This window comes from Talpa europaea (assembly GCF_964194135.1).
Source record: "Talpa europaea genome assembly, chromosome: 8".
NCBI lineage: Eukaryota > Metazoa > Chordata > Mammalia > Eulipotyphla > Talpidae > Talpa > Talpa europaea.
This window is the reverse complement of record NC_140075.1, coordinates 24,558,998-24,572,314: the sequence shown is the minus strand read 5'-3', so window position 1 is coordinate 24,572,314 and position 13,317 is coordinate 24,558,998. Positions and strand designations below refer to the sequence as shown.

General features: G+C 43.1%; 2 protein-coding genes across 7 annotated transcripts in view; one reads left to right on the top strand and one right to left on the bottom strand.

Annotated features, from left to right (window-relative positions):
• Window positions 1–2,909: 2,909 nt before the first annotated feature.
• Window positions 2,910–9,005, top strand: EMC4 (ER membrane protein complex subunit 4; the record flags this gene model as incomplete). 3 transcript variants are annotated; one of them, XM_084239699.1, is made up of 5 exons in its annotated part: window positions 2,910–2,995; window positions 3,306–3,420; window positions 7,583–7,736; window positions 8,047–8,207; window positions 8,970–9,005. In XM_084239699.1, 5 exons carry the CDS (start codon window positions 2,910–2,912, stop codon window positions 9,003–9,005), a joined length of 552 nt encoding a protein of 183 aa, XP_084095825.1. The 3 variants fall into 3 exon arrangements, with proteins under 3 accessions (XP_084095825.1, XP_084095826.1, XP_084095827.1); XM_084239700.1 differs by lacking the exon at window positions 8,970–9,005 and having other exon boundaries at window positions 7,645–7,736; window positions 8,047–8,140; XM_084239701.1 differs by lacking the exons at window positions 3,306–3,420; window positions 8,970–9,005 and having other exon boundaries at window positions 7,653–7,736; window positions 8,047–8,140.
• A 3,073-nt stretch (window positions 9,006–12,078) lies between these two features.
• The window catches only part of SLC12A6 (solute carrier family 12 member 6), a gene marked incomplete at its 3' end in the record, with an annotated part of 94,337 nt that continues 93,098 nt past the window's right edge, over window positions 12,079–13,317 (bottom strand). For all 4 annotated transcript variants that reach the window (XM_084241108.1, XM_084241109.1, XM_084241110.1 and 1 more), the window contains 2 exons: window positions 13,036–13,169; window positions 12,079–12,170 (listed from right to left, as the gene is read on the bottom strand). In XM_084241108.1, coding sequence (XP_084097234.1) covers window positions 12,079–12,170; window positions 13,036–13,169 — 226 coding nt within the window. The remainder of the gene's footprint in view (window positions 12,171–13,035; window positions 13,170–13,317) is intronic.

Genomic DNA, 13,317 nt, shown 5'->3' with positions numbered 1-13,317 from the left:
GAAATAAATGAACTTGGAATATTCTATTGACGTCAAAGCAATTTTGACATGAATTATAGCTTTAATTTTTTTTTTAAGATTTATTTATTTATACAAGAGCTGAGGTACAGGCCTGATGTGCAGGAGGGTGAGAGAATTTACCAGAGACAGAGCAGGGAGCAGAACAGGTAGACAGACCAAAGACACTGCTGAGCGGAGCAGCGGGCAAGACAGGAGAGGTCTGCCGCGCCATGTGGGACTCTCCCTGGTCCGCAGGGATCGAACCCGCGTTGCAGAGGCTGCTGACAGCTTCACAGCGCGGTGCTCAACCCGCTGTGACACCGGGGAGGCCCTATAGTTTTAAATTTTTGATAGTAAGTAGGGAGTCCTTTATTTATTAAGTTTTTTCCTTACATCATTCTAGTCTCCATAGTTCTCCCACCACTGCCACAGTATCACACCATGAACCATCACCATATTCCCTTATGTTCACCCTCCTGTTTTGCCACCCATTCCCACCCCATCTTTGTTGTATGCCTCAGTTCTTTTATACAAGAGCTGGGGTACAGGCCAGAGGTGCGGGAGGGTGAGAGGATTCACCAGAGCCAGAGCAGGGTACAGAACAGACAAGACTGCTGAGGGGAGCAGCGGGCGTGACAGGAGAGGTCTGCTGTGCCATGTGCGTAGCTCCCTGGCCTGCCGGGAATGGAACCAACCTGCTACGCCATCGGGGAGGCCCTATGTATACCTCAGTTCTATGGTTAGCTTGCTAGTTTTTACTTTTTCTTGACCTTTTGGTTTCTCTATATTCCACATATAAGTGAGACCATCTCGTATTTATCTTTTTCCTTCTGCCTAACTTTGGTTAACACAATCAGTAGGGAGTACTCTAAAAAAGAAGGAATATATTATTCAGGTAACTGAGGTTTTCAAAGATGTTCCTTTAAATTTATTAAAGAAACGTAAGAAATGCTTAATTAGACAAAATTGCATGAAAACCCGAATAACTGAATACATAATATTTTAAGTATTCCCTTCCAATTTTTACATTTTACTTAATATAAATATAATTATAGCATATTCAGTTTTGTATTACATTTACTTTCAATTAATATACTCATAGTCACTAAACATTCATTCAGTACTTTACATGTGCAAGGCAATTGTTTACAGAATCAAAGACAATTAACAAATAACTTCTACTCAAGGATGTTAGGGGGGGTTAAAGATCTGTGCTCAGGGGAAAAGAAAACAAGAAAGCAATTTAAAAGCTGGGTCTTCCTATATGAGACAGACAAACATTTTAGGATAGATTGGAAGAGGAAGAGGAAAAGCTTTTTTTTTATTTCAGCCTTGTTCAGTCTGCTAGGAACACATAATATTTTTAAAATCAGAAAACAAGTGGAATGGAAATCTTCTTCAGACTACTGTCACTTTCAGGGATCCAAACTCTAGTTGGCCAAGGAGACCCTTTTCACCTTACCTCCAATCACTCTCACAGTAATTTCCCTCGTCCCTTCTCTTGCTACCCTCTCATCCTCCCAGTAACCGCAGCAAAAATAATCCAGTAGCATTTTCAAACTGGCAAATCAAAACATTTAGAAAGCTGGTGGAATGCAAATGCGTGCAATTTTCCCAGTGGGCATTTAAAATGAAAAGTCCTTAAAAATGTGCTTGCTCTTGGGCCTCCCTGGTGGCGCAGCGGTTGAGCGCTGGGTTGCGAAGCTGCCTGCGGCCTCTGAGGCGCCGGTTGTTCGATCCCCAGCTGCTCCCCGGCCACCGGAGGAGGGTCCCACATGGCGTGCAGACCTCTCCTGCCACCCACTGCTCCCCTCAGCAGTGTACTTCGGTCCTTCTGCCTGCTCTGCTCCCCGCTCTGGCTCTGGTGAATTCGCTCACCCTCCCGCGCTTCTGACTATACCTAGTGTTTGTATGTATGCATAAATAAATAAATAAATCTTAAAAAAAAAAAAAATGTGCTTGCTCTTTGGTCCAGCAACTGCACTTGGAGAAATTTAACTTATGTAAGACGTACAAGGTTGCTCACAGTCACATTGGTTAGAAAAGGGGTGAAAAACAGGAAACAACTTAAATACCCCATATCCAACAATGTTATTGTATGACCTAGATTTACGACTTAATACCAAAGCCAATCGCAGAGGAGAATGTAATTACTTAACATTTAAAAATCTTATGTAAGTGTGACGGGCACGCCATTTAACTTCTTAATAAGCATCGAAATAGGCAGATTATCCAACTTATAGCGGTGAGGGTGAAATACAAAGGACTTCACTTGCCTAAATTCCGATTACAAAGGAGGGAAGCCGGGTTTCCAAAGGCGGCCCTCTAAATCTCGAACCCAGCCACACCCCTTCCACACCACACTGCCTCCGTGTTCTTGTGCTGACCCAGGCTACGACTTCCTCTCGGAGCCACTGAGAATTAAATAATAAACCCACAGTCCCTGGGACGCGGCGGACACGCAACACCCGGGAGCGACTCGCTCGAGGTCCCCGCGCCGCGAACCCGGCGTTTCCACGGCGTTTCCAGGGCGCTGTCTGGGCTGCGGCTGAGCGCTGGGCGCCCACGCAGCCGTTCCGGACTTGGATCCATTTGGAACGCGGGGCATAAACCCGCCCCCTGTCCCGTCAGCCCCAACTCAGGGGCCAGGGTGCGCGCGCTTGTCCAGAACCGGGGAGCGCAGCTCCAGGAGCCCCTAAACTCCAACCGCGGCTCCTCCCCGCGCCTCCAGCTCCAAGCACTCTGCCCCACCGCCCTCCGACTTCCTGCTTCCGCGCGGCCGTGACGCCATGTCCGCGCGCAGGAAGTACGTCACAGAGCGCGACCCGGACGGCGTCCTCTCGGGGGCTTTGGAGGCGCTGCTGAGACTGAGCGTGAGAGGCTCCGCGGCTTCGGGAGGCGCCGGTGTCATGACGGCCCAGGGGAGCCTCGTGGCCAACCGAGGCCGGCGCTTCAAGTGGGCCATTGAGCTGAGCGGGCCCGGAGGAGGCAGCAGGTGAGGGGCCCGCACCCCAGGCCTTCCCCGGCGAGAGAGCCCCGAACTCTCTGGCACAGCTGACCTGGAATGATGACTCCTGATGACTCCTGGGGGATTGCAGGCGTCTCCCCCTCGGAGCGTCTCTGCCAGAGGGTGCTTGTTTCAGTTCACCCACTAGGCCGGGGTCTGACGACCCCGCGAGGGGCTTGGTCTAATCTGGGTAGGTGTATCTGAGGATCTTCAGTTCTTGGATTAGTGGAACAGAAAAGGTGGGACATCAGGTGTGGGAGGCTGCAACCCTGGTTTCTTTCCTGATTTGGTTCTCTAGGGGCCGAAGTGACCGGGGAGGCGGCCAGGGAGACTCACTGTACCCAGTCGGTTACTTGGACAAGCAAGTGCCTGATACGAGCGTTCAAGAGACAGACCGGATCCTGGTGGAGAAGGTATAGAGGTATAGATGGCATCGCAGCCCTTGAACCAGCCCTGACCTACACAGCCACGCCCTTCTCCCAGGCAGCATATGAATATCTAAGTGTAGATGGCCCTTATCCCAAATATTCGGTAACTAAACTGCTTGAGATGAATATTACAGTAAGTTACATGTCAGCCCCCAAAATTGGAAAAAATAAAAGACGTTTGGAACAGAAGGCCTAAAAAGTAGGTTAAAAATCATCTATTGGAGTGCTGTCTCTGCACTGGCACAGGACAGCAGTTCGTCTGCCCACCTGGGACTATGCTGGTGCTTCATTTCACCAACTCTTCCTCTGCAGGGCAGCAGCCTTCTGCCTGCCCGTGACCTGTTCCATGCCGGGACTTCCCCTCGCTAACCTCCCTCAGTGGAGGCAGCTCTCCTCAAGGACCCTTGCCTGCAACCATGCAGTCCTCTCTCAGCAAACCTGCCCCTCTCAGGCAGCTCTTTTAGCCCACTTGTGTCTGTGTAAGTGTCCTTTATCCTTCTGTCCCCTTTTCCTAATAAACCTGCTCTTTAAGTATAAAAAAAATCATCTATTGATGGCAATATTGAAATCACACTAATCTGGTATGTTTCGCTTACACCACACAATCTGTCCGTCTAGTTGTTGGCTTTACCTTTGAAAAGATTCAAACTATTACCTTCACCTGACATCCTATTCTAAGTCACTGTCATCCTTCACCCAAATTTCTAAATAGTTTTTAAAAAATCAATTAAATAATTGAGACAGTTTATGTACAGTTTATGCATTCATTTAAATTGTGATTTAGGGCCTCCCCGGTGGCGCAGCGGTTGAGCGCTGGGTTGCGAAGCTGCCCGCGGCCTCTGCGGCGCCGGTTCGATCCCCGGCTGCTCCCCGGCCACCACAGGAGGGTCCCACATGGCGCGCAGACCTCTCCTGCCGCCCGCTGCTCCCCTCAGCAGTGTACTTCGGTCCTTCTGCCTGCTCTGCTCCCCGCTCTGGCTCTGGTGAATTCTCTCGCCCTCCCGCGCTTCTGACTGTACCCAGTGCATGTATAAACAAAACAAACAAACAAATAAATATAAATTAAAAAAAAAAAAAGCATGCCTCTATAAAAAAAAAAAATAAAAAATAAATTGTGATTTACCATTGTCATTTTGGGCTGAATAGTTCTTGTTATGGGTCTGTAATTGCATTGTAGTAATAGTTCTAATAATCCCTGGCCCATTAAAGGCCAAAATGTCCTTTTCCAGTTGTAACGACCAAAAAATGTCACCAACATTGCTAATGTCTTCCAGGAAGCTAACTGCCCTTAGTCAAGAATAACTTATTTAAAAAGTGCAATCTGATGAGCTCTGACACTGGTGAAGACCCATGAAACCACCACCATCGTGTGGGAGACCATGAGACCATTTTATTCCACCCTAAAAAAAATTGTTATTCACTGTAGTAACTTCTGTTTGGTCTTACTTCCACTTTGCCCCTTCTAGTCTGTTCCCAGCACAGCAGCCAGAATGATCCTTTTATAAGTCAGATCATTCCTACTCAAAATCCCTCTGTAGCTCCCCAGGGTAGTTTTTATTCTACATTATTTTATATCAAGCCTAAGTCTTTGTTATACATTACTCTGCATTTTTTTTTTTTTTTTTTGTAGAGGCATGTTTTATTTATTTATTTATTTGTTTGTTTGTTTGTTTATACAAGCACTGGGTACAGTCAGAAGGCGGGAGGGTGAGAGAATTCACCAGAGCCAGAGCGGGGAGCAGAGCAGGCAGAAGGACCGAAGTACACTGCTGAGGGGAGCAGCGGGCGGCAGGAGAGGTCTGCGCGCCATGTGGGACCCTCCTCCGGTGGCCGGGGAGCAGCCGGGGATCGAACCGGCGCCCCAGAGGCTGCAGGCAGCTTTGCAACCCAGCGCTCAACCGCTGCGCTACGGGGGAGGCCCTACATTACTCTGTATTGATGGAGCCCTTTGTATCATTTTTTTACATCATTTCCTACCACTTTTCCTTTCGTTCATCCACTGTAATTACAATGACCAAACTGCTCCTTAAATTTGCCAGGCAAGCTCCCATCTCACACTTTTTGTACTTATTCTTCCCTCTTCCTGAATTACTTTCCCCCCAGATACCTTTATAACTTGTTCTGTCCACTCGTGATTTCTCAAATGTTATCTTAGTGATGCTTACCCTCACACACCTATCCTGTTTTTCTGCTTTCTCTGTACTGTTCATATCTATGACATAGTGTATGTATTTTATTATCCATCTTATCACGCCTTGAGAGCAGGATTTTGTCAAGTGCCCAGAACAATACCTGGTGCTTTCTTTCCTCACAGCATTAATAATGTTCAATATTAAATGATCTTCGTTTCATAAAATGCACTTAATTTTCACATGAAAATAACAGCTATTATCATTTAAAAAATTTTTTTTGCATAGAAGAACCGTGGTATAGGCCATAGGTGTGGGGGATGAGGGGATTCACCAGAGACAGAGTGGGGAGCACAGCACATCTACTGAAATACACTGCTGAGGGAGCAGCAGCAGGCAAGACAGGAGAGCTCTGCTGAGCCATGAGGGTTAGCTCCCTGGCCAGCGATCAAACTCATGCTGCAGTGGCTGGTGATAGCTTGATAGCGCTGAGACTAACCCCTGTGCCACCAGGGAGACCCTATTAGCAATTTCTTGATAAGTAGCTTACTATTTTTTGTCTTAGTATATCAAAGTATAATATGAATAATAATATGAATAATAAAGTATTACTGAAATGGCCTGATTTTAAAGGCACTACTTCTAGAACAATTTTATTGTATGGATAATTTAATATTTAAACTCTCAGGTTAATGATTTTTTAAGTAAATGACATAATAGGGAACTGTTTACAAATATGACTATTTATTCTTTTAATGTGAGTAAAACTCCATAGATAGTGGTATATTATTCTTTCTATATAGCTAGATTTACTTAGTTGCTATCATGTTTAGGATTTTTGCATTTAGGTTTATGAGTGATACTAGTCTATACACATTTCTCATAAATTGTCCTTGTCAGGTTTTGTTATTTGTGAGGACCCACATAGTGAGTAGTCAAATGTTTTGAGTTTGTCGAAGAGTGTTTTTATTTTTTGTTAAATGTTTAGAATTTACCAAGGGAACCCATCTTAGCTTAATTACAGAATTAGTTTCTTAAACAGGACATTTCCACTTTCTTATGCCATGTAGGAATTTATCCTTAGAATTCATAATGTGATCACACAAAGCTGCAAGACCTGTAGAGAAGTACCTTTCATTTCTGATGTCGAGTGTTTATCTCCTCTCCTTTTTCATTAGGCTCACCTGATTAATTTTATTACTCTTCTCCAAAAAATCTTTGATTTTGTTGAGATAAAGACAATTTCATTAATTTCTGCTCTTATTTCTTTTGGTTTAATTTGTTCTTTTTTTTAACTTATTGAAGATGTTTATTTTTCTAATATGTATTTAAGGTTATAAATTTCTCAAAACTCTTGTCCCCCACAAGTGTTAGTAAGTGGTAGTTTGTTATTGTAATTTCTATTGACTCATGGATTAAAGTACATTTGTTAATTCCAACATGTAGTTATCTTTTTGTTACTCATTTCTAGCTTGATTGCATTATAATTAAAGAACATGCTTTGTGTGATTTGAATTCTGTTATACTTTCTCCATGGCGCAAGCGAGTGGTCAGTTTTGGTAAATGTCCCATATGTATGTGAATTCTGTAGCTGTTGGGTGCAGTGCTCTCTGTGTGTTAGTTGGATTGTTTATGTCGTCATTCAGATCTTCTGTATTTTGTCTATTTGATCTATTATTGATTCAATGTGCTAATCTCCCACTACATGGATTTATCTGTTTTTTAAGGTATAGATGGGATAGTGAACAATGCGGAAATACAAGGACAAAATCAGGGAAAACTTCATTAGCCAGAATCATGGCGAGAAATTACATTTAGAAAATCTACAGGAAAAAACAGATGGTGCGGCTACCATATCTTTAGTGGAAGAATGAATTTTCAGTAGCAACACAGAGGGTAAAGGTGGAATTGAGTCAGCACAATCAGCAGCACAGAATTGGGGTTTGATTTTGTCAGTGATACAATAAATGTGGGATTTGGGATAATGGTCAGAGGTTAACACTGTGTGTTTGTTTTAGCGCTGCTGGGATATTGCCTTGGGCCCTCTCAAACAGATTCCTATGAACCTCTTCATCATGTACATGGCGGGCAACACTATCTCCATCTTCCCTACAATGATGGTGTGTATGATGGCGTGGCGGCCCATCCAGGCACTTATGGCCATTTCAGCCAGTAAGTGTTCTTGAAATAATAACCTGTAAGTTCTAAAAATTAAGGCAGATTCTTAGGCAAAACTCCAAGTTTGGAAATCTTTGGCACAGCTGTTGGCTAGATGCAGGAGGATGGTGTGAAGGGTAATGATGGTAGTGGTGGCATAGAGGGGTAAACAGTGCTTAATATGGTTTCTCTGTTCCTTTTTATTGATCCTATTTGCTATCTCACTATGGGTCTGTGGCTATTATATTTTTAATAGATATTAACTCTGATTCATATTGAAAAAGAAGTTATTTTGGTTCTGATACACTTTCTGTTACCCCAACAGCTTTCAAAATGCTAGAAAGTTCAAGCCAAAAGTTTCTTCAGGGTTTGGTGTATCTCATTGGAAACCTCATGGGTTTGGCATTGGCTGTTTATAAGTGTCAGTCCATGGGACTACTGCCTACACATGCGTCAGATTGGTTAGCCTTCATTGAGCCCCCTGAGGTAAGTCAAAAGTTAACTTTAGGCCAGTGGTAATGTGACCTACCCATTTGATGGCTACAGTCGATCTTAGAACTTTTTTTTTCAATTTTATTTATTTTTGCATAGAACCAGGGTGCAGGCCACAGGTGCAGGGGGCAAGAGGATTCACCAGAGACAGAGTAGGAAGCAGAACAGGCAGATCGACTGAAATACACTGCTGATGGGGCAGTGGGTGAGACAGAAGAGGTCTGCAGTGCCATGTGGGTAGCTCCCTGGCTGGGGATCGAACTCAGGTGTTCGCAGCGGGCCTTTGTGGTGATAGCACTGAGACTTAACCCTCAGGCCACCAGGGAGGACCTAGAACTTCTTTTTTTTTAAAAAAAAGATTTATCTATGCATACAAGAGCTGAGGTACAGGCCAGAGGTGCAGGGGTGAGAGGATTCACCAGAGACAGAGTGGGGAACAGAACAGGCAGATTGACTGAAATACACTGCTGAGGGGAGCAGTGGGCAAGATAGGAGAGGTCTGCTGCACCATGTGGGTTGCTCCCTGGCTGGCCAGGGATTGAACTCGTGCTGCAGAGGCTGCGGATTGCTTCAAAGTGCGATGTTTAACCCCTTGCACCACCAGGGAGGCCCTTATTTCTTAAGAAATAAGATCTGTGAGGAGTCTGGAAGTTGCTGTTTTTTTAAGGATCAGCAAAATAGTTTGTGATTAAAGTATTAAGTAATTGATTCTGGAAATTATTTACTCATTTACCACTTACCTGTTTTTTATTTCAGAGGATGGAGTTCAGTGGAGGAGGATTGCTTTTATGAAACTAAGAAGCACCTGATGCCCATATGTCTGGCTCTCATTTACAGCCTCCCTTATGTCCAGCAGCTCCTCCTCAGCACACATTATCACGCATGCTGAAAAGACCCAAAAGCTCTTTTTCTCTATCATGAGGAGACAAATCCTAGAAAGACAATGTACTTGTCACCACAGACACAAACTTATCACAACCTTTGACTGAAAATAATGTAGAAAACTTTATTTATGTTTCCAGAGAAAAACAAATAAAACTGTAACTCTATGTAAACAAAAGAATGGTTGCTGCTAAATCAAGAAGCACAGCAGCATCTCCTTTCAATAAATTATATGGTTATAGAGGACAATGCCTGCAAAAAGTTGCACAAATTTCCTTAAAATCTATTTTCCTTAATATTTTACTTCTATGTAACACAAGCTGGGACATAAAAATTCTGCAGAGACACTTGTGGAAGATGTGAGAAACTTAATGCTGGATTCAGATTATACATGATGAAAAAAAAAAAAACCCACACAAAGGAGCACATAAATATGCTTACAGTGTAATTGCTACTTTAATATCCACAAGAATGGATTTTTAACACAGTTGGGGGAATGAAGGTTGGCAGGATGGCTGGGGCTGTAGGACGCGGGGGAAATGGAAGGTACAGAGTAGTCACCTCCCCTTGCTTAGCGGGACTGGCACCTGGCAAACAGAGGCCACAATCCTAACTTCAGCTTTTAAGACAGCTAGTGAAGGCAGCGGGCCAGCAGCTGGAGAATGAGTATTATCATAACCTGCCCAGAAAAGTCATAGCTAAGATAAAAGCTGGATTTTATTCAAAAGGCAGGAGGAGGGCTTCCTTTCCTTCTTGAAACACAAAGCCCCTTCCCCTAAGGTGCATTTTCTCTCAAGTTTTCGGTATTGCTTTATTTGCAGTGATTGAAAGAGACAAGACACTTCATAGACAACGTAAGCAACATAGATATGAAATGCTCTAGACAGAGGTGAATTGAAATCTGGCCTAATAACCACTTCCCCATGTAACAGTGATTTTTGTCTTTTAGGGGCTAAAGTAATGGCTATATTAACAGCCATTAATTCCCTTTGTCTTTACAAGAAAAAGCTCTTCTAATATTATTAACCTTATTTCCTGCCCATATTTCCTCTATATGGAAAATCGTTAACTTTGGCCAGAGCGTATGTAAATTTAGAGGAATTGCTGTGTGTGCCGACCTCAGAGTGCAGATCTTAAATATCTTGGGTCCTAGGGGACCTGTCCCACTATTAGCTGGACTCAACTAAGCAATGGAGTGCTGTAATGGACATTATAAACGATGCTTCTGCCCTTGGCAGCAAGGGACAAGTAAAAAAATATCTTGTGTGCTTTGCTACCCTAACTGGGGCGGCAGGTTCAAATAGCAAAGGGAGCAACTCAAAATGGCTCAATTTCTTAAGCCATATTGAAGGGTATTCTCTGTCTATAGGGTCAAACAAATAGTCTGCGGATACCTAGGTCAGCTTGCTCTGCATCCTATTGGATAATCAAAAAATGAGAGGCTCTATCATTGGTAAAGTGAGATTCAAAAGGCGCCACAAATACAGGCAAGACAGTTTAAATAACTATCCTGAAAAAGAAATGAAGACTTCTCACATGAGAAATAACCACTCAGCCACATGCTAGCTTCCCCATACTTGAAAGCCAGGTGTTTTGTGATCAGTAACTTAGCAAAAAAAAAAAAAAAAAAAAAGTTAAGCTTGCACAAGTATTTCCTTGGCACGCACACAGCTTTCTGGGAAAAAAAAAAAATAGTGTGTGTTGGCTTGGACAGTCTCTTAGTTCAGAGCCATGTTTTCTGCAATCAGAATGAAGAATAAAATTGAAAAACGCTCATACCCTGGGCATCTAGCTTGGTGCCTCACATCTTCAGTATGGCTTTGGAAATGAGTCTTAGTGAGGAACAGTCTCTTGAATTAGGACAATGCCAATTATTTGCCACTTTAGTGAAGCAGGTAAGGAGAGCAGCAGCAGCTCAAAAACTTTGGCACTGTGGAAAAAGTATGGCTCTAGAACTTCAATTCCATTGCTGAGTTCTCTAAAGGTAGTCCAAAGTTCTTGGAGAAAAATTTTAGCCAGTCTTCCCGGATAAAATTTGGTGATTTTTGACCTGTGCCTACTAACCCAGAGGGCATAACAAGGAGGAGGACAGGAGAACCTACTGGTCAATGTGTATCATCATCGGTATTTCTTAGATATCAGCTTGTATGTTTTGCTCATGTCACATAAATAGACTATATTTTAATATATCTTAAGAGTTTGCCATTTGAAAAGAACCTGAAAGAAATAATTTTTACGCCAACTTAAAAATACAATTTCCATGGTAACACTGCCTCTATTACAATCTTCATCACAGCATGGGCTTTGAGAAACAGCTGAAATACACACCAACACAGTTCTGTGCACTTAATCCTCTTATTTTTGCAGCCATGTTTCACTTTTGTACTTAGTACCCTAATACAAAATTAGAGTCCTGGAAAGCAGAGTGCACACTAAAGAAAATTAGCTACAAAAGGTTTCCATCTTGGCTTGCAAAGGGTTATCTCCACCAGGAGATTAGAATCCTCATGTACTTGGCTATGAATTCTTTACTGTAAGGCTGTGTCTCTGGCTATTACTCCCATGGTGTTACAGAACCATAATGGTGTGTCACTGAGACCCATCTTTAACATTTGATTTGTACTTGCTTTTTTCTCCAGTTGAATTCCCTAGCACCCCTTTTGCCAATTCATTTTGTGGGTTTAGCCTGTTAATTCTCTCTTCAACTAGTTCAGACATGGCTTTTAGGACCCGACCATTGTTCTGATGTTGAGGGAGTATTTGCTGCTTTTGTAGAGACAGAAGATCATAGGGGAACAAAGAGCAAATACGCCTATTTGTACTTTCTTGCACAAGTATTTGAGGCTCATCTCATCAAGAGTTCGGTGTGATGTGTACAGAACACAAGCCTCTGATGGGAGTGGTAGTAAAGAGCTGGCACTTCCATGGAGGATGGAAACCTTTTAGGAAAGGTGAGGCCAAGCAGAGTCTTTCAGGATGCAGATTAGGAATAAATGGTGATAACTTCACTGCCACCACCTCGGACAAGGAGCACGCGCTCGAGTCCCTCGGTGAGCACTTCTAAGAATTCCATATCTTCAAAATTTGTCAAGGAGCCAAATACGCAGAAGAGCACACTTTACAACCTGGCATGATACTGTGAATTAATCTGATTACAGAGCCACAAAATTAACATGCTTGTTTTGTTATATACTCAGAACTGGACAAGTCTCAACACTGGATTCAATTTAACTCTGAAGGAACCCAGAGAGCTAGTCCCTTTACATAGAAAAGAACCTTTCCCATCTGTTAGATTTTTTTCCTAAATGGTATTTTAAAACGAGGGAAACCTGCAAGTAATGTGTCCTTACTACCTAGTATAACAATCCCCAAAAGTTAAATAGGAAAAAAGCTACAATAGGCAGCTTGTAAAATTCCTAGAGAGGATTCAATTTTTAAATGAAACTGTTCAAAGTCAGATTTTGGGGGGAGTTTGTTTTTTTACCTTTTCTCACGTAATAGTTCTGGTGGGAACTGACTGGCCTATATGACAGTCTGAAGGGGTGCCATCAAAACAATCCTGGGATTAGGGAATGAATTTTTTCCCCTCAAAGGAGGTTCATCTTAACTGCCTCTTCCTAACTCCCATCCATAAGCAAGAGCAAAATGGGTAGAGAAATGATGCGGTTATCCTGCCTCCAGGAACATCAGAAAGGGTTCTATACGCTGGATGTTAGAAGTCAAATTATAAAAATACCACCTAAAAAATCACTTTAGGGCTCAACACCCAGTTAATGTCACTACTTTGTAAGAGCCCTTGCCTAGGACCTTTAAGTCTTCCTTCCTCCAAGGAAAAAATAGGGGCATCGACAATGAGTTTTATGCTAACCTAATAGTCTCATCTAAGAATACGGGCTAAGAAGATTTCCCCTACTGGTGACTTTGTTCTTGGAAAGGATACAGTTTTCGTCACCTTCAGGATTTCGGGGTGGTCCTGGCATATTCAACAAAACCAGCTTTGCTTCATGGGACTTGTTAACGATAACCTCGTTGAGCTTCACGGCTGTGTGCATCCGCCTCACGTTGGACTGGTCCCTGTTGGGGAAGAGGGAGGCAGCTGAGGCAGAGAGACAGCGGGGCGTACAGTTAACCTTTAAAAATTTGAGTTTTTCTGCATGGTATTGGAACAAGAACAGACATACAGACCAATGGAATCGAATAGAAAATCCAGAAATAAACCCAC